Here is a 21,663-nt window from a genome sequence, read left to right on the forward strand (position 1 = left end):
ATATTTTTGATTACGTCATAGCAAAAAATAAAAGTGATAGCCTTTTGGAGAAAAATTTCATATTCAACCACTGAAAATTTCAAAGCAATTGGTTCAGTAATCAAAGAGAAAAGCGATTCCTTCAAAACGATACAAAGAACAAGAACAACATAATATTGAAACGATCGTTATGTCCACTACGTGTCCAATAAGAACATCGACAACATAATAACGAAACGATCCATAGGTTCATTGCGTGTTCAATACCTCATTTTACCAGCACCGGATTCAAAATGAAATGTAGTAATCCAATTTACCGCTGTGTGAAGTTCTAGAGTTGGCTTTTTTTCCCGGTTTCTTTTAGGTCGAAACTACACTGCTGCAAAAAATAATCACATTCCAAATATCATTAAGTCATATACTTACTTTCGAATAAATAAACTATTATCCAATTTCGTTTTTTTTTCACGCATGAGAAATTTATGGATGTAGGGAAGTTAGACTCCACGAAGGAAACTGTAGCTGTTACACGAGCTAGACCTACACAACAAATTCTGAAGCGTAAAACGCATTCGCAGTTATAAATCTGGAGCAATAATTTACCAGCAGTCTCATGCATAATCGGACGTAGGTAAATTCTCGTCTCAGTCTTACACTGCACTCGCAATTAGTGTTGGAATGTGGGATGATCCCAGTGTTTTCGAGTTTTCGACTCGATTGTCTCGTTCCAATAGCTGGATTTATATTAGTAAAATCCCGGATTTTCCAGAAGGCAATTTTTACTTTCATTATTACCTAAATATAACTCAATAAAGCTTACTTGATCAATTTCGAGTTTTATGTAGTAGTGGAAAAAAGTGCGAAACTCAGTATGCCTTAAATATGGCTTCACAAACTCTGATTTATAAAATATATACTATTGAAATCCTCGTTTTTTTCGTATTTTGTGTAAAATTGACTATTTACTGATTGAAAAAAATGAACTCGACGTGACCCTGTTATTCAAATGCCGATTGGGGTCATGTGTCCTCGAGTTGGTATCAAACACAGACGAAAGGGCTAAATAGTGGAATGAAACAGGTGGAGATGAGCTTGTAAATGTATTGGTATAGAATTTTTTAACAATGGTGCGAAAAGAAGAAGGGATTGACACAACGAAAATATTATCCAACAATATATTTAATAACATGCGGCCGCCTGTTCACCATTCCATAAATACAAGCATTGAACGCAAACATTTCAGGCTTGCTTTGGCAAAGTCGACGGCAACTTAATTGTCCGCCATTTCCGATTTGTAGCAATATTAGAAATTTGAATAAATTTTCTGTGTTTCCATGTTCACGGCAGCTATCTCGCGCAGTCTAGAGAACCCTCCTTGTAAGTAAACTAGGTTCAGCCGTTTTCTGCAGGTCAGATTGCCTGCCAATCAACTATAAAAATTAGAATTCGCGGAGCACAGAGGTATTTATAGTGTTATTTTGATTGGTAGATTACAAATCCCACAGTGACCAAACAATCCATGCACAAGAAAGTGAAATTTTATGTAAGTTACACATAAATATACATGTAGGGTGTAGGCCAAGTCGTAAAAGAAAGATTTACGGGAATCCCGAATACGATTTTACTATGAGTGCTAGAATGATATATATATCAAGTCAAAGGAAACGAATGTGGATCAGCTTGGCCATAACACAATTTACAATATTAATTTATCAAAGTATAATTAAGTGCTGAATTGACCATGGTGGTGTACAACTTGGAAAATTTGTTTTAGAACTGGTAGTGAATAATTGACTTATGGTTAGGCCCACCATATTTCTGAAATAAAAAAGGGGATGACGCAGATTGGACAATCCAACCTTAGTTCGATTCGAGGGGCTTAATAATAGTTTAAACGTTTTCAATGCCACTGTGGGTAGATTATGTGCATTGAGAATAGCTGTAAATCCTATTAAAATATCCACTATTCGTTTTGCTTCAAACAATGAAAATTGTTCAACTCATTAGAAAACTTGCACTTTGCGTCCGGCATTTTAGTGATTCAGTTGGGTGTTAAATTAACGCATGGTTCAAACTTCATATCATAACTATGTCATAACAATTTTTCTCTCTATCTGAACTAGTGAAGTGAGACGCAAATCAGTGATAAATCGGCTGCCTCCGTTGAAAAAAAAACAGTTTTGTATTAGTATCAAATAGAACGAGAGAGCTATGCTCAAATATATGGACAAGTAGCGCCACATAATTTTGATAACACCATAGCAAAAAAATAAAAGTAATAGCCTTCTGGAGGAAAATTCCATCTTTAACCACTGAAAATTTCAATGCAATTGGTCCAGTAATCAAAGAGAAATGCGATTTCTTCAAAACGTGTCAAAGAACAAGAACAACATAACAACAAAACGATCGTTTTGTCTACTACGTGGTCAAAAAATGACTGTCATGCTGCAAAACCGGGATGTATGTGTATGTATGTTTATTAGTCTCGTAGTAGTAAGCAATATAAAAAATTGACAATATTAATATTGGAGACGGGACGCATGCACAAGACCGTACTGGCCTAAAACACAAATGTGCGACATGCACCCCTTTTGACAAATACAGAACAAAAAATGTTAGATTAAATGCATATGATATGGTCCCTTATAAAGACAATTGTGTAAGGTGGGGCAATGGGTTGGTGTGGCAAAAGTGGTAAGGGAGGAGTACACAGAACTGTTTATACAAGGGAGTTTATAAGACAAGACGATATATATATATATATAGGGACAACACAATACACCAAATACATATATACATAATGATAAACTAAAAATTTAGGCGTAGATACAGCACCCTTGAGTGGTGGGGCCATATACCGGTAATATGAATGGGCGAAATATTGGAGGTACGTGTGCAGTGCTTGTACGGTCGCGCCACTCAAGAGTGATAAATATAGTCTTTGATAGAGTATAGATATTTCGGAAAAAATGCGAGCCATGCAGATTTGGTGAAATGATCTAGTATTGCTATCAAATTCCTGGGTATTATTGTTCTATTTAAAGGTTAAAGCCGAACGTGGTGAGAATTACAGAAAAAAATACAGAAAAAACTTGATGAAAAGCATTTCAACAAAACCCAACATGATTGCACTTTTGCCAGAAGAAGAGCAATGTATAAAAGTACAATTTAATTAAGGCTGATGCTTTAAAAAAAGAATCATTGTTTCTCTGTCATGGAGTGCCCAAGTTGATTTAAAATCACAATAGAATAGTATAGTTTCCTGGGGTGAGGGAAGGGGAGAACATATTTGATTTTGTGCGATGACCTATAAGAGGAAGAGAAGTCCCAGCATGGTACTTTAACAAAAAGCATTCACTCTATTGATGGCTGTATTTAAATTTGATGTAACTGTAATGTAATATGCTATCCTAGACCTATTTATGTCTATCGCCGGGACGGCGGAAAAACATGCTAAAACCAGGACTGTTCCGGCTAAACCGGGACGTATGGTAAGCCTACTTATAGTAGACGCTATGGGATTTACATCTTTATCCCGGTGGAGAAGAAAGCCGATAAGACGGCTTGTCGTAATAATTTATTTCTGCTCATCTTTACTCACGTTTCATTCGAAATTACTATTAGGATTGCTAAAAGGAAAGAATACTATTCTAAAATAACATAAAATACGTGATAAACTGCCAACTATGAATAAATTGGAGTTGTATTTTTGCGATTATTTTTAAGCAAGATAAGATCGCTGTTTGAAAAATCACAAGATCTGGGCAAAATACGAATGATTGAAATTTATTTTATTGCATGCGGCTCCGTTGGTAGTTTCAGAGTGAAAAAAGTTACACCGTGCGTACAATTGACTGTGTTTCAATTTCGCAGTTACTACGATGAATAACCAATAAAAAACTAACAAAACATCAAATTTTGTGATTTACAATGCCTATAAAAGCATTTTTAATCTGACGTGAGTCTGCTGAAACTAAACTTATAGTGTGATTTTCCATTTCAAGTTTTAATATTTTAGAATGCCGTTTTTCAATCAAGAAATTTGAGCTGCGGATTTACCTCTTTAATAATTATTATCTTTAGCATTTCGTCGCAGATGACTATAATACGGTAACATGTTTTTCACATTGAACTCATAATTCCCCACGAGAACAAATAAGCAATTATCGTCGTCATTGTAGAACAATACATGTATATATATGCCGAAGGAAATGTTTGATTTAGGGAGAATAAACACCGACGTAAAGATGTTTAAAAACACGCCATGCTGACGAAAACAATCGGCGATTGTAACAAAATGCAATCGCGCACATTATTAGTGGCCTTTCAAGTCCTCCGAAAATGTCAAAAAGTAAAAGATTCGACCCCCCAATTTATTAATATGTTTGTCAAGTGTCAAATTTACAGCTTTAGTATATTTAATTTATTTTTGAAATTGACATTTAGATATGACTTGTATTACCCTATTAAAAAGGTTTAGCATTTAAGTTAGGTAAAGTACGTTTAACTTACTCAGGAATATTAATCGGAAAGTAACAATTTTAACATTTATTTTGGGGCTCCGTGAATGATAGTCAACTCTTCAAGGGCTCCGCAACACCAAAAGTTTGAGAACCCCTGCCGTACACGATATGATTTTCAAGTACGATTGTACATCAGTATATTAATCAGAAAATTAGGCAGGATAATAATGCCATTCGACGTCACGAATTATCATGATTGGGTGAGCGAACACGTACTACTTCTTTTATCAATACCTTTCCATCTAAAATCTGTACGTTTCAAACCTTACTCTAGGTTTTGTTCGCTTTCCCGATTCTATAATCAGTTACTTCTACTTTTATTTTTATCTATTTTTTTATCGTCTATTGCTGATTATGGAGTCGAAATAAACTTATAACTTATACTTATACTTATAACCGTCATTTCAATTAGGACTCCGTGTTGTACCATTTGGGAGTGGAGTTCAGTTGGTCATCCGGCCTGTCAGTGAATCGTTCCGCCTACTGGTTTGTGTGCTTTTACCGGTGCCGTACCGCAGTATCAGTAGTTGCACCGTATACCGGTATAGACTATTTGAGATAAGGCATAGGTTATGAAAAAAGGTCGGTCGTGTCAAGTTAATACGTCAGCATAATGCAAAATGTGTACGGTAGGTACGGTACCGGTAGAGAATTCGTGGAATACAGAATAGAGAGCCACGGCTGCACGGGTCCGTACGGTACGTACTTGATCACGGAAAATCTGCGTCATAAGCATTCACAGATTCAAGCATTGCTGCATTGACTTCAATAACGTAATGAATATTGTAAAATGAAGACGGGCTTCTGTATTTTTTGATCACTCAATTCAGCAATTGATCTCTTTATTAAACCATGGAATTTGTATAAAATATTCTCCAAAAAGAATGAACTAACGTTCAGATGTTATGGTACTGCGCTTTGCAGCTATGCATAAAAGCAATGACGAGTATAAAAATGAAGAATAATCTTATAGCCTAATTGAAATCAGTAATATTGATGTCGTTCTTGTTTCACGTTCAGCTTTAAGTAAAATTATGGCACACTTTATGGATGAGCACAGCCTACTGATTTTTAAAAACATCCTGACATCAATTATACTGATTATATGTCAGTATGTGCGCGGCGCAGCAGTGTCGCTCATCGTGCTAAGCGTTAGGAATACGCTCGCCACCGCACCGCACCTTTGATTACTCTGCGTGGGTTCGCAATTTCGAATCTCATGCGGGTTATGTGCGAGAGGATTGCTGGGCTCCTCGCCGCCGTAGGGTGGTTCACGTAACTGCCCCATTGCTAGATATCAGTATATCTGAATACATTAGAATATTGGTTTGGACTGAAAAATTATCATCAAACTTGTGAAATTCTTATTTTGGTCATAAATAATAGATTGATATTCATTCTTCTTTCTTTACTATTGCTAATGACTTAATGCTGAAATGAGATATTTTTGAAACATTTTCATTTTACAGCTTAGCCTAAATACCCTAACAAAGCAGCAAACATCATCTGCTTGAGCTGTGTACTGGTGGAATCACAGTGAATGTATGACTGCAGTTGAAGGTACATGCAATTTGATTGTTACTGATTATAACCAATTTTACCTTGTATACTTCTTCGAAGGCTTACAATTTAAGCTATCCATTTCTCACTCTATCTAATTGTATACAATTATATATTTTCATATCTGTGTGTTAAATTATCATTTTTGAATATGCTTCGGGTCCTAACTCATAATTCAATTTTCTATAAGTGCTTCCAATATTTTACCAGTTTGAATTGATCAAAATCAGGCGTTGATAAGATTTCCGTATTTATCATGGGGAAAGCAATTAAGAGTGTTCAGTCTAATCCTCCATCTCATTTTGTAACAAGCTTCAGGGTTGTGCAACATTTTTTGTCGGTGGGTTACAAACAGAAAATGTGGCTATTGCTTAACCTTACAGTAATAAATGCACTGGCAAAACAGAGAAAGAATTAACTCAGTAACAAGCGCAAAAAACTCTTATGTCTGTATGTATTTTTTTCCATGTCAATACCTTTTCAAACAGAAACTGTTGGATTATGATCATATGCTTGATGGGAAAAAATCTTGAGTGTTGACAAGGGCCACAGTAAATGACTTGGAGGACCACGAACCGCCTGCTGCACACCTCTGATTTAGATCATTGAAATGTGTAGATCATTGTTTTCAAATATTTTTGAAAAAGAAGCGAAAACTTAATGGATGCATGAATACACACAAACATGGTCATTTAACATAATACCTAGGCTTGCACGTAATTGACAAAAATCAATTCCGTAATTACGGCCAAATCGATTACGTAATGACCCCGTAATTGCGATATTTTTTTTCACACTTTTAAACCTATCATAACAACCAATTTAATCCACTTCTATTCCGAATGGGATATCGACAGTTGGGACAGTTTGGTTTTCATATTTCCGCCAGTACTACACGCCGGCGACAGATGCTAAAGACAAATATCGAGGAGTGAATTCAAATCAATTTTATTCTGATTTTTATCTTTTGTGTTAGCTTTGATTTTCCTTTATCAACTTTATCACCCAATTTTATACGATCAATTTTATCATTACCAACACTGGTAAGGGGTAATATTTATGAAACGATAGTTGACTTTTTTTAAATCGTATTAACGTATTAATACGAGTTTCGTATTAAATTAAAATTCCGGGTTTCTAATTTATAAATCAACGACGAGCGTATTCTCTCGTTTGATTATACTTGCGCTTGCCTCGCGACGAAGACTTGTTATTGTACCGTTTTTTTACATTATCCGACTTTACTACCTAGTTAGCATTTTATAATAATTATTGATGCCGACTTATTGACGATATTCCGATTACCATGCTTCTTTTTACATCAAATCATTTCGCGGCCTAAATGTTATAACATTATTTGCGATAAATTTAGATCAAATATTAATTATTTGCGCATAATTTAAATACCGTACTCATATGACATGCCTTCTCCGAAAATACAAAGTTATATCGCAAAACAATGCATTTGGTGACATTTATTTTGCACTCACGAAAATATTAATTTACTTTTCTAACTCAAGTCGACAATCCTATCGGCTAAGATCGACACAAGTTTGGTCGAGTGCCGGTGGTATTTGAGTCGACGATAAATCAAAATAAGTTGCCGCATTTGGTAAAGACTTAAAGATTTTGTAAAGACATATTTGGCCGAAATAGTGCGAGGCATTGTGAAAACAAGGCCAAGTACGGACAGATATATAACGATAAAACCGGTAACAGAACATCAAGATTTTGTAATAGAAAATGGATCTCGCGCAGAATAAACATGGGAAATCTCGTCGTATTGTTGTTTCTCTGCCGTCTCAATCGCTTTACCGATGCCGAAAATACTAAGTTGCGTTGGTTCATTACGCAATTTCTCTTCCGTCTTTATATTGCTGTTTGATAAGCGCGACATTAATTATCACGGCATTTACAAATAGACCATGTTTTATAAGTTGATCTCTTACATTCTTTAGTCATTTCACCCGAAGAAGTTGAAACCAGGTGTGTTGGCGTCCATCGGTCTCAACACAATTCTATGCCATATCTACGCTTAATATGTACATTTGCCATGCTAGATAAGTTGATAGGTTAGTAAATGGCAACGCGTTATGCCTTCTCCATCTGCGTAACAAGAGAGAGAAAAACGGCTGCGAATACCGGAATTCTAACAAACTTTAATTTTTTACAATCGACGGAATTGACTGCTCTGAAGAGAGCTCGTTTCAATCGCGAAAGCGCTCGACCAATAATTACGAATTTACGTAATTCGTAACTTCGCTTCCGTAACTCGAAATAATTCCGTAATTCCGTAAATCCGTAAATTACGTGCAAGCCTAATAATACCTACATCATACCACCACTTCTGATTTTTAATTTTTATACTTGTAGTCATATTTTCTTTTTCTCTTCCTGTAGAGGCTGCAACTGGTTCTAACAATGGCTAGCACTGAGGAACAGACACCGGTGAATGATGAGCCAACCACCACTGAAGCAGAGACTATACAAGAGAATGGAGAGGAAGCTTCGGCCAGTAGTAGTGTCCAAACAGCTGCTGAGGAAGAGATTGTTGAGGAGGGAAGCTTAATCAAAGCAGGGACTGAGGATGAGGGGTAAGATTGAAATAAAATTAATCATGATGCATTGGCCAGAAAACAATTTTTTTTCAAATTGATAATTTCAGTTTGATGACTGATTGTAGATTAAAAGTCATTTTTTCGTGTCAATCAATAAAATAGTGTCTGAAATTTCGTTTTCACTTGATACATTGTCATACCAATAGCCTAAGTTTGTGCCTATTCACTATATATCAGTTTGTGTGCTATGGTCATTCTATCACATTAAAACTGGGGTAATTGTTTTCAATATATCTATAGTTAAAAAAAATTTATATAATAATAATAACCATAAGTACCGGTACCTTGAATTGGGTTGCTTGAGACTCACTCCCTATCGTTCCTCTATGCCAGTGGTTCCCAACCTATTTTGGCTCGCGACCCCCTTTGGTGGTTTACACATACCTCGCGACCCCCTATCTCACTTTCTATACTTATCAATAAAATAAGCGACAAAGTAGAGGCGCATTTCTTACCACTTCACGGCAGATCCTGCCATGAACGAACTGATTGCAGCTTTTGCCGTGGTTATTGCGCTATTACCGATATATTCACAAAGTCGTGTACCAGATTTTAGTTTATTCTGTGGAATTATATCTACTCAAACCTGACCCCAAATACATCAAAACTGTATCCATAAGAAAAATGTTCCAACTTACCCGATGTTCATCACCATCAGGGGCAGCCCTGCCATTACAGCCGACATGCTGTGGTTACACAGCAAAATTTTACCCGCCTTTGGTTTTCAATTTTCGCCATTGGTTTGTGGCAGCTGAAAAGTCAGTCGCCATGGGTTTGGAACCCCGCCATGGTTTTGCAGCAGCTTCCGACGCCACAAAATACTTGAAACTGCATTTGGAAAAGTGAATATTATGTAATTTATTTTTTCATCAACTTGCAGTTTTCATATTTCATAACTTCATTTCATATTGTCGCTACTTCGCCATGGTAAATAAAATAACGGAATTATAACGTTACTGCAGAATGTATCATAATCTTCACGATGAAACAACATAGACTACAAGCCTACCCTGCAGTAACCCCTTTGGTATCTGAATACTGGCGTTCCACGGCATTGCTTTGAAGCCCGCGTGTTTTCCGTATTGCGGCGCACGGAAATGCAGACGAGTTTGTGTGCCGTGACAATGGTTAACTTACCATAAACAACTCGCGCCGCTTGCTTGGTTTTCAAGCAAGAAGCGACAAACCCGCCAGGTTGGGACCCCCAGGTTGGGAACCACTGCTCTATGCCTTTATGCTAGTGGATCCATGTGCATATACTGCAAGGATGCTGTGGCTGAAATAAACATGACTATTTTATCCAATTAAAGAGTTCAGCTGCACACAATAACGCAAATGTATTTCTGTAACGTTTCGTCCGACTAAAGTCAGACTTCCTCAGACAATACGACAATGGCAAGATATGAACAGTCTTGATTCTGGACTGGACGAAACATTACAGAAGTACCGGTACTGTTACAAATAATCAAGCTGTATTGAGAAAGTTAGAATTAACTACGTTAGTTTTCATTCATTTTTTAACTAAGTAAACTTACAAACAGTCAGTAAGAGTTTACTTCTTTGTTGCAGGAAGATTTTTGTTGGTAATCTGTCATGGGTGACTACTAACAGTAAGTATTCCAAGTACTTTTATTTGTACGTCTAGAAGGTTTCTTATCATTTTCTCTTATTTGTGTTCAACTGTTTAATGATTTTGAATGTTTTGTGGCTACTTATTTTTTCACAATTCTACTTTTGTAGAATTTGAATTTTGTATACAGATCTTTGATAAAGGCGTTTGAGTATCGCCGTGTTAGAACATGAGCGAACTGTTTTTATATATTAGACTTGAGTTTATGAAGCAAGTTGACATTTCTGTAGTAGAAAAAAAATCTATAACAGGATTCTTCAAAATCTTCTTTGTATAATGTACACGAGTACACCTTTGTATTCATAACCTCTTCTGGTACTTTTCGGCATTTTTTTTAAATAAATAACTGACATTTTTCTTCTATGTCTGTAGTAAGTTATTCGATTCTTTTTTAGATGAACTGCGGGAATACTTCGCTACGTTTGGTGCAGTGAAGGACTGTATTATCAAAAAAGATCAAGAGACTCGAAGATCCAGAGGATTCGGTTTTGTTCTTTTCAAAGACCCAGAGTCTGTGAAAAAAGTAATATGGATTATTGATATTGATAACGCCTGTTTTTATTAATAAATTTAAGAGATTTCTTGTCACTCCACTTTGAGTTGTTTTTAGTTTTCCTTGAGTAAAAGTATGAATTTTGGTATCAGGAATGCCAAATGATATTTGCCAGTACTCTAAATATAGCAGTTTTTCAACTTTATTAATAGTTAATACCTTACAATTCATAGAAAATGATAGACTGATTTACAAATGCTTCCAATCTGTTAATTTTAAATTCATTGTGAACCACACCTTTGACTGTTTGTTTATTTTTAAGGAAGATATTGTGTGAATATTTGAAAATCAATTCATATAAATTTATCAAAATAGAGGAAATGAATACACATAAAAGAGGCCATTGTTGTTTTTTGGTGTTCGTGTCAGAACTTTGTACCTTATTAAAGAATAAGGAAATTGCTGGCTTTGAAATGAGCTCTGTTTAACATTTCCCAACATTTTTTTCATAGGTTTTAAACCAGAAAGAACATAAACTTGATGGTCGTAATATTGATCCGAAAGTAGCACAACCTCCCAAGAAAGCTCCATTCAAGGTGTTTGTCGGTGGTTTATCGCCTGATATTAGTAACGAACAATTGAAAACTCATTTTAGTACTTTTGGAGAGGTATGTACTGTTCTGTTTATATAAATTTTCTTTGTTTTTCACTTCAGTTTGCGGTACTCCTGTAGTGTGTGTACCAGGTTACGGTTAGGCCATAATTTTATTCCGATTTTCCTTATTTTAGTTCTAATATCAGTTCGGAGACTGCCTGTGCTAGCAAGGTGAATATACCCACATAGGCTTTGCAGGCGCGCAGCAAGGATTTTTAAAAGGGGGGGGTTTCAAAATCGGAAATTACTAATGCCGTCTGTAACAGTCACCGCGATCACGCGCTTGTTAATAGAGCCGCCTTTTCAGCTTCTGCCACGTAAAATATTCAATTCATGACAACTACGAGATTTTAAAATGTCCTTACGTATAAATAATAATTTTATTGTCCCTAACGCAACTCGTGGTCTCGACTTTCTACCTCAAAATAAAAACATTACTGCCGTGGACATAAAACAATGAGATAAGCTGCCTGATATATTTAATTTTGGTTTTTGCAATTTTGTGACCTCGTTATCGCCGTTAGTAAAATCTCGATATCTGATATAAAATCACGTTTAGTACAATTTTACTTCATACAATGAAAATAGATATAAAGTATATCAGTAAATCAAAAATACAAATTCACCGCCTCGAAATCCACGCCGAACAGTCGCCGCGATTACGTCACTTGTTAAAAGAGCCGACTTTTCTAACGAAAAATGATTTTTCTTTTGCACAAGGTAACCAATCCATGACTGATAAGGGCATATTTAAAATGTCCTGCTTTATTAATTTAATTGTCTTCAATTTAACGTGCGGTTGCGCCGACAAAACAAGAGCCACTCTAAAACACCACGGAAATCCGCGGACATAAAAATGTGTGGTAAACTGCCCGTTTATATATTGTTTTGATCCGTATTTTTTCTATTTTGCGAATTCGACAAATTTGAAATGTGCTTGTAACATTGACTCCGTTCAATCGCAATGCTGCCACTCCGATTATTTTTAAAGATAAAAGCTTTCGAAAAATGCGTAAATCTGCTGTAAATTCTCATGGAGTAAAATTTATTTCAGTAGAATAAAAATTGATGGATATACTTCAGATTAATTATCTTATATATCATCACTAACGGGGAAAAAATCGCGTTTTCAACCTTGTTTAATGATAACACTAAAATTTTCGACAACAATTTTACAGTAATGGATCCCACCCACAATTAGCCGTGTTTCGATTTTATTGGCCGTATGTTCCTAAACAGCGAGGAAACATAATGTGTGCCCAATTTTGCGATTTTCAAAAGCGTTTTTGGATTAGAAAAGCGTTCTTAGACTGTCGCGGGACTCAACAAATCTTATAGCCTATTGTTTACGGTTTTGTTTCCAGTATTTTATATTGTCGATTTTCAGTCAAATTTAGATCGCGGGTTTACTCCTTCATTTGTCTTTAGAACCTCGCCGGTCGCCGCCGATGAACGTATAATAACTCTAACCGAATTCACAATTCCTTGCAAAGTACAAAAATAAAATAATCATCATGTTTATCGTGGCACAAATTTGTGATTTAGAGAGAATAAATACCGACGTAAAGGCGTTTTTGGCCTAAATAACACACTGATGAAAACAATCGGCAATTTTAGCAGAAGGCAATTGCACACTTTTTCAGTTTTCACAATTCCGTGCGAGTACAAAAATAAAATAATTATAATTGTTCCCGTGGCACAAATTTGTGATTTAGAGAGAATAAATACCAACGAGAAGGCGTTACGGCCCACATAACACGCCGCCTTGATGAAAACATACGACGATTTTAGCAGAAAGCAATTGCACGCGTTATCGGCGACTTTTTCTGTTTTCAAAAAAATTCAAAAGGGGGGAGTTTCGACCCCGAAACCCCCCCCCTCCTGGCTGCGCCACTGGGCTTTAGTCCCATTACACAAATTGATGTAAAGTAGGTGAACAAAATTAGTTCCCTCCATATTGGTACACACTTCTGGAGCGCCCAAGTCGGTTAGGGTATAACATATATCTGGTATTCCATTCAAAAACATTTTTGGGGATTTATTTGGAGCAGTAAATTATTCTGTTTTTGCTCTTTCTGTATCTTTTATTTTGATTTGCAATATTCGAATGCAACATGATTTTGCTCAATTGTTTTCCTATCTTTTATTTTAAATTGCAATATTTCAATAATGTAACATGACTTTTTAAGTTGTGAGAAACGCTCATTTTTTTCATTTACTACTGGACTGATTGCTTTCATATTTGCATTATTTAAAAATGGAAGTGTCCTGTATGGAAGGCTATGGATGTTGCCCCGAGCATCGATTTCCTTGTTTATTTTTGTAACTATGACCAATCAACAAAATGTCAATAATGACGTAACAATTGTAATTTTGGCAGCCGCTCAGACACTTTGTTCACTCAGACAAATATTCGAGCATTGTTGTAAACTCTAAACATTGCCCCGTTTTCGTGGTTTTGAGTTTTGTCAGTTTTCAGTTGTAATTCCAAAAATTAGTTGTAAATGGAGTATTTTAATTGTCATTATGTCTTTCGATAAGCTTAGGTTTAGTAACAATAATACAAAATTCATCCCCGGAAAGCCATAGACTAGGCCAAAACCAGCAATTAATATGTGTAAGCTGCACATGGTGGTATATTTTGATAAAAATAATGGTTTTGAAAATCAGTTTGTAAGTGTCAAGTTTCCGAAACACTTGCAAATTGAGCATCCAAAATTTTGCTATAGTTAAGTATAGGATGAATGTTTCTGGGGTCAAGGGTCTTGGAATCATCCATCAATAATATATATTTTCTCCAGAGTCCCTGAGATTTGGTTTACCACAAAGATATATGTATCATGCAAATTCCTGTTTGTTCAACTTCACTGAGTTGTTTCTTTTCGAACAGCTGCAGTATGTGATGTTCAACTTTCTATTTATATATCTGACAGTATTTTTTACTGTGTTGATTTTTATTCATTTTTTCAATGAAATCCTAGGAAATGCAACATTATATATTTTTGTGTCTGTTTGGTCCGTCTATTATTTTATTTTGTTACAGATTGAATCCTTTGAAAGGCCTTTTGACAAAGTAAAACAAGCGCCTAGAGGATTTTGCTTCATTTCATACAAAAATGAAAAAGCAGTAAATGAAGCTCGCAAAGAACAGTTTCAGGAGGTTGCAGGGAAACAGGTAAGTGTACTTTATCACAGGGTCGCGACCCAAAGTTGTCTGGAAATCCCCTTTTGTTTTTTGAAAAAATAAAACTAATTCATTCTGCGATTAGGGCAGATTCGCCACAGAGCATAGGTCATGGGACGCTCCATAAAAATCTGTTTGGCTTCCGGTAGATACATTAGCATATTGTATTTTGAATATGTTGACAATGCATCACAAAAGACCCTCGGCGGTTTGGCGCATCATGCTAAGCGTTAGGAATACGCTAGTCACTGCACCTCTGATTACCCTGCGGGGGTTCGCAGGTTTGAATCTCATGCGGAATGGTGTCCTATAGTTAATTACCGTTGTGTCCGGATACCTCAAATTTGCTGATGACAAACACTTTCTCATTAGCGCAACTTTGAAGTTATTTCTAATGGCTGTATTAAAATGATTGTTTTGTATTAATAATTTAATTTTGCATCAGTGTTAACACTCCATGCTGTTTTTTTACCGAAATCAAAGTTTTTGTCACGTTCGAGCTGGTTGGTTGATTCGTCGTGCTAAGCGTTAGTATTCGGGATAAGTCGCATCTCACCTCTGAATATTCTGCATGGAATGGCATGTTTGAATCCTGTAGGAGATAATTATAAGTGAGAAGATTGCAAGACTCCCCATCGCCAGATGATGATTCACGAAACTGCTGGCCGGTTAATAAGCTTTTTCCACCATCAGGTTCACGCATCTGAAATAAATAACTGGCTAACTAAGCCCATATCTGGAATGGACTGGTAATTGGAGAATAGGCCGTGGTTCACTATCTTATTGGATTTTCTTAACCTTGGGATTAATATGAAAATCCAATCCTATGGCTTGGAGACAAATTAGACTTTTTTCTACCAATATTTTTACAGTGTGAAGTAAAATTGGCGACTCCTCCACAATCCAAGCCTGGCTGGCCAAGACCACAAAGCCGAATGGGAGCAAGGCCCAATTACAGTAAGACTATATTTCAATACAGTTGAATCATTGGTTGTGCTTAATATTTTTTCTAGGCTTGAAATGCATTGCCAGATTTGTAATTTATATGTAGTATGTTTATTTGCCTAAAATGTAACGGCATCTGCATAATTAAAAAATATAACACAGACAGGGTGAAGGGCGCTCCAGAAATGTGTGTACCAATATGGAGGCCTAATTTTATTAGCCTATTCAAGTTGTGTAAAGGGACTGAAACCTATGGGCAGGTGATATATTCACTCGGCTAACACAGACAGTCCCCGAACTCATAATAGAACTAAAATGAGGAAAATTGGAATAAAGCTATGGCCTAACCCTAGCCTGGTTCAAGATTTTACTGACATTAATTGAGACACAGTATATTCCCAGTATACCAGCAGCAGCAGCAGTTTAGGACTGCTATGTTATAGTAGGACAACAGACATGGAATCGCCGGATGAGAACAGAAGGGGCCTATGTCACATTTTCGCAAAATTCACTTTTTTCAATATTTTGGGGTTATGAGCCATGCTCTATACAAGGTGGTGGTCTTAAAATCCTGAATTTCTCAATAATAAAATTTTTAGCTGGACTTAGGACTGTAGAAGTTAAGAACAGAATGGGCCTAAGTCCAGCTAAAATTTTCATTATTATGAAATTCAGAATTTCAAGAATACCACCTTGTAGAGCATGGCTCAAAACCCCAAAATACTGAAAAAAGATAGTCCCAAGTTCCAATATGATGGGCATGAACGTCAGAAATGAAATGTTCGAAACTTACATCCCTAAAAATTTCCTCAGTGCAACTTAGGCCTAAGTCACCTTGTTTTACCTTGCATCCCATACAAAAAAATTCAGAAGTTGTTGAGAACAGAATGGGCCAAAGTCCATTATGGCAGATAATTTATCCAAAAGCAGGAAGGAATTGAAGCTGAAGTGTCAAAAAATATTGATTACAGAGATATTCACATCCACATTAAAATAACCAGAGTTCAGGTTTTTACTAAGTGTGAATATCTAGAAATTCAAAAATAAAAAATTCCAAATTGTTTTTTGCGTTTTTCTCAAAACTCAAAATTGTGACTTAGGCCTGTTCTGTTCTCATCCGGCGATATATATATATATATATATAGGATGATTTCAAATGACATTTTTTGTGGTTCAATCATGATTTATATTAAATTCTACAATACGACATAATTTATTTTCCAAGGAGTTACTTGGATTATTTTAAATTTATATATTCATATAGTTCATTTAAATCCTTTATTATCTGAATCACTGAATTTTATCATACATAACAAAGAACTTCAGTATTATATTAAACTTCCATCTGTCCTTAGTACTTGGCTAATATTTAACTTTTATTCATTCGTCGCACGTTTGTCTATTTGATTTCACTTTCTCAGTCTATGAAATAATTGTACCTTACTATTTTGTTTGTTTTAGATCAAGGTGCTTGGCCACAATCTCAATGGGGATTATCAACAGGTTATGGTGGTAAGAGACTTCCTATTTTTTTATATAATATTTTTAATATGTTCCTGCACAGGGTGCCTGACTGGAATATTTCTGTTTGGCAATGTGTTAACATATTGTTACACCGTGTGAGGTGTTTGCATGGGATTCGAACCGTCTTCAATCACTAAGTAGTCAATCGTCTTCGTTACCAGCTGTACCAGGGGTTCCCAACCTTTTCATGACTCATGGCTGCTTCCAGAGATCTCTTTTGTGATATTTATTGTGTTATTTTGATTGGTAGATTCTAATCTAATCCCATTATGTTCAAACAATTCATGCTCAACAAAGCGGAAACACCTTGTGAAATAACTTTATCAAGCAATGAAACTCGAAAGAACAGGGAGTTTTTTTTTAAATATGAAAATTAGAATTAGTCTTGTGTCTAGCATTTTGGTCCCCTCAAATTGCCCTGTAATCCCATACACTCTTTGAATTGCATCAACTTTGATATTATTTTTTCAAGATAGCATTGTATCAGATGGCTCAATTGTGAGCGTCTACTGCGTTCACAAACTAATGATAATATTTTTTCTTGATAGGTTATGTGGATTATTTCAATTCTTATAATTCTGTTTATGGTGGATATGGTGGTGGAATGAATTACGATCCATATGACACCAGAGGATGGACTAGATACGGTCAAGGAGACAACTTTAATTCTCAAGGTATGAAATCTTATTTTCGCTAACTTCGGTTTGGCAGATAAATAAATTACAGCATGTAGTGTGTACCTCCATTGTTACATAACAATAGAGGCAGACACTACACTACGTAATAGAAAGTTAATGACATAGAAAATCAAAATGAATTTATCGATTCGTATACACAGATTGATGAGGAAATTCTCCTTATATGGTCATTGGTCAGGTAGTCAAAATTGTCCGTAGTAGACTGTAATGCAAAGACAACAAGTCACAATCTTGGAAAATTATACATTTCTAATGAATACAATATATGAAATATTCTGTACTCCTGAAGTATGTGAACAAAGATGACGGACACCGGAACGTAGTATATGTACCAGGATAGGGTTAGATCATAATTTCAGGTACAAATACTACGGGAGTGACTTGGCTAGGGCTAGTCCTCGAGCTTGTAATAGAACTAAAATAAGGAAAGTTAGAATAAAATTATGGATTAACCCTAACCTGGTACACATACTACATTCCGGTGTCCGCCATCTTGGTTCACATCGGGAGTACCAAATATTCAATCATATTTAGTATGGTTAACACAATTGTGTTAGTTTTCAGGGTGCACATAGCAAATCGCCTCCTTTGAGAATTGCTGTAGTAAGTGAATATGGCACATGCACAAAATACTATTCGTCTGGGCATACTCCTGATGAACCATGTTTTTTACTTTCGAAACCTGAAACCCAGTATAAACTAGATCATTATGTATATTTAACTTACTTTTTTCCTGGTGTGAGTTGAAGCCTCGTCAATGGCAAGTTTTAAAATTATTACTCATTGACTTTTTGAAACTTTAACATCAATCAGTCAATTGCAAGGTTTCACGAAGATTTCATTCGATCCGAGTTGAAGCTAATTTGGCCACCTCTGATATAAACAACCTAGTTTGACCTGATGGGAAGTTCTAAGCAAATAGATTGTATCTTTGTCAAGCTATTACCACTTGAGTCCACTTCATTATATTACTTTTGTGGGCGCTCCAGAAGTATGTTATCAATATGGAGGTAACTAATTTTGTTCGGCTATTTCACATCAAGTTGTGTAAAAGGACTGAAACCTATGAGCAGAGGGTAAATACACTTGGCTAACACAGACAGTCCCCGAACTCTATTTTTTATTCGTTTGGGTTACTGTAACTCTGATCATTGACTCTTTCTTTAGGCCAGCAACAAACACAACGTTCTATGTATGGTGGAAATAATTATCGTAGAGGACCAGTTGACAATTTCAAATCCTATTAATTTGGAGTCTTTTTTCATTTATGGTAAGTGGACAATTTGTAACATTCAATTATGTACTTGCTTTGTAGGAAATATATATTTCTGTGACAATGAAGAATGAGCGATAAGTTAACAGTGATGTAATAATTGAAAATTTGTGCAGTTACTCAATGATCATTCCGTTTTCTGAGGAGTTTTGGGTTTGGTTCTAGTATTTAAAATTAGTCATGGATAAGCTGCTTTTGGACTAGGCTGAAATTAGCTATCTGCGCTTTTATATGTCAAGTAGCTGAGTGTATTGAATCAAAATAATGGTTATAAACATGCAAACCAGTTCATAACTCGGAAAATGAAAAAAAAATTTGCCTCTTTGGGATAAGAAGAATTATTCTGGCGTCAAGGTTCGGTGCACGAATGCATAGTTTCGAGTTTAACATTAATCTATTTATTGTTTAATAACTATCAGCCATTGACTGCCTAAATCTGGCATGGGCAAATTATGGCCCGCGGGCTAAATCCGGCCTGTTGGGTAATTCAATCTGCCCCGCCTTATGCTGTCACAATCACACTAAAACCAATTTAGATGTTTTAGCTAACAAATAACTCAAGGAATTTGATCAGCTTGCAATTAAATTTAATTGTGGCACTTTTCCTTTTTGTTTTGTAACACTGTAAGTATTGTTCATGAAATGTGACATTTTGACTAACGCCACACATGGCCTGTCACCCGTCAGTCTAGATGGGCTAACCTTTCGGCCCCTGGTATAAAATCCTTGCCCACCTCTGGCCTAAATGATTGAAAACCATTTTTGTTTCAGGCAATGGTGAATAACCTTTTTCAGAGTTTTTTCTGAATTCCTGATGATGTTGAATGATGAGGAGTTGACGAAATATTTTAGCCGTTACTTTCGTGAATTTTATTTCCTTTGTTTCCATATTACGTTACGTTTTGCTCAAATATTTTATTTGCTCTTTTCAGTCAACTTTTTCAGTTTCAGATTTGTTTTACAAATAATATCGTATCTATATAAAGCTGACGGTATGTACCACCGTAAGCGTGCGGTGTGTACCTATCGTCATGCAAGTTATATCTCTGATATGTTTGCTATACAACCAGCATAGGAGATGGTTATTATTGTTGTTTAAATGTTGATTTTATGGCAGCATACATACTACCACAAAAATTTTTTTTTCATGGTCCTATTAACATTTCTTTCAAAACTTCAGATTTTTAGGATTTCACTTGTCCAACTATTAAATTGTAATGTTGTTTTCAGGAAGTAAAAAAAAAGGTTCGTGACGAGCATTACACGGCCTATTTGATTCGATCAGGCCTTTCCCAATCTGAGAATGTTTAATTATAATTAATTTAACAAGAATGTGACTTGGTGCCTTACTCAATCTTTGCGTTAGTCTACTAAGGACAATATCGGCCACCTGACCTGACCATACAAGGTAAATTGCTATAAGCAATCTGGATATTTTTGTTTGTACATCTCTATATTCGGTCAAGAAAATAGGCCACTGGTGCTTGCTCCCGTGCCTCATTTAGCAGAAATTTTCCCTCAGCCATCTTTGACCCATTGAGTAGTGTTCTATCAAATTTTTGTTCTAATATTTATAATCCAATGTTCTCTGATTGCAAAGCTCTTTATGTTGACTCATTTTTTATTGTACAAGTGTTCCAGTTTCTTTCGAATTTAATCCTTCACTCACAAAGTTCAATTATGAGTGTTCATCTATTAAAAAAGCCCCTTATACTTATGTCCTTTCCTCTCAGACGATATAAAACATATTTCTGACGTACCCTTACAGTTCATGTTCGTGTTGTTCATTAATTTTGTTCCTATACATCTACAAAAATACTTGTTTCGCAGTTAAAGAAGAAGAAATAACAATTCTGTGATGAGAAATTGTGTTTACATATATGGCAGTGTCTAACGTGACAAGTTCAGTTGGTTAAGTGAGGTGCACGACAAGGTTATTTTTGTGCATAGTCGCTTAATGGGGCGCAACTTTAGTCCACGCGCTGAAGATAGTATGTCTATCTTTATGAAAGTTAGTCTGTGGTACTCCCGACTAATTGGAGCACACTATAGAAGTTAGTACGAGGGTTCCTGTTTTCATTTGTGGAAGCGAGGAGAAAAAATGGCGCTGTCGCATGGGGACTGCGTTCGATTGCTTTGTGGGAAATTTGGCCCGTCATTGCTCCATATTTGTATCCGTGGATGCTTTTCGGTTTCTTTTTTCGATTTTTAAGTTCCCAATCAATTTAGTTATATACCAAAATATCATAAAAACCAACTTTAACGACAACAAAAAATAACTTTACCGGTTGTTACCATAGGTCCGTTTCGTGTCCGATACTAAACTTTTAAATTGAAACTTTTTGACCAAAGTTTTCATGAAAGTGTGCACCAATATACTTTTAAAATATCAAAAGTGGTGCCACCTCATCAAAGGGTATAGGCCTATTTCTTTACTATCACAAGTTGTGAACATGTATGCGAATATTTTATATAGTCAAATTAAAGTTTTTTTGAGAAAACAGGTGCTTCAAGTTTGCTCTGGTATTGTTTTAGATATAGTTATTCTACTGAAGTAGCAATAGCTAGGCTCAAGGAAACG

General features: G+C 35.8%; 1 protein-coding gene across 1 annotated transcript; it reads left to right on the top strand.

Annotated features, from left to right (window-relative positions):
• Nucleotides 1-5,969: 5,969 nt before the first annotated feature.
• Nucleotides 5,970-20,948, top strand: LOC120337777 (heterogeneous nuclear ribonucleoprotein A/B-like). The gene is made up of 11 exons (XM_039405661.2): nt 5,970-6,062; nt 8,463-8,656; nt 10,250-10,290; nt 10,706-10,833; nt 11,316-11,471; nt 14,502-14,633; nt 15,515-15,599; nt 17,049-17,099; nt 17,660-17,785; nt 18,977-19,079; nt 19,854-20,948. The coding sequence occupies exons 2-10, from the start codon at nt 8,484-8,486 to the stop codon at nt 19,054-19,056; spliced, it is 972 nt and encodes a 323-aa protein (XP_039261595.2). The 5' UTR covers nt 5,970-6,062; nt 8,463-8,483; the 3' UTR covers nt 19,057-19,079; nt 19,854-20,948.
• Nucleotides 20,949-21,663: the final 715 nt, after the last annotated feature.

Source organism: Styela clava, chromosome 10, assembly GCF_964204865.1.
Source record: "Styela clava chromosome 10, kaStyClav1.hap1.2, whole genome shotgun sequence".
In the NCBI taxonomy this organism is placed as follows: domain Eukaryota; kingdom Metazoa; phylum Chordata; class Ascidiacea; order Stolidobranchia; family Styelidae; genus Styela; species Styela clava.

Coding starts and splice junctions, on each gene's coding strand:
- LOC120337777 (XM_039405661.2), top strand. CDS start 8,484: ATGGCTAGCACTGAGGAACAGACACCGGTGAATGATGAGCCAACCACC. Junction 8,657..10,249: donor GCAGGGACTGAGGATGAGGG/GTAAGATTGAAA, acceptor TCTTTGTTGCAG/GAAGATTTTTGTTGGTAATC. Junction 11,472..14,501: donor ATTTTAGTACTTTTGGAGAG/GTATGTACTGTT, acceptor ATTTTGTTACAG/ATTGAATCCTTTGAAAGGCC.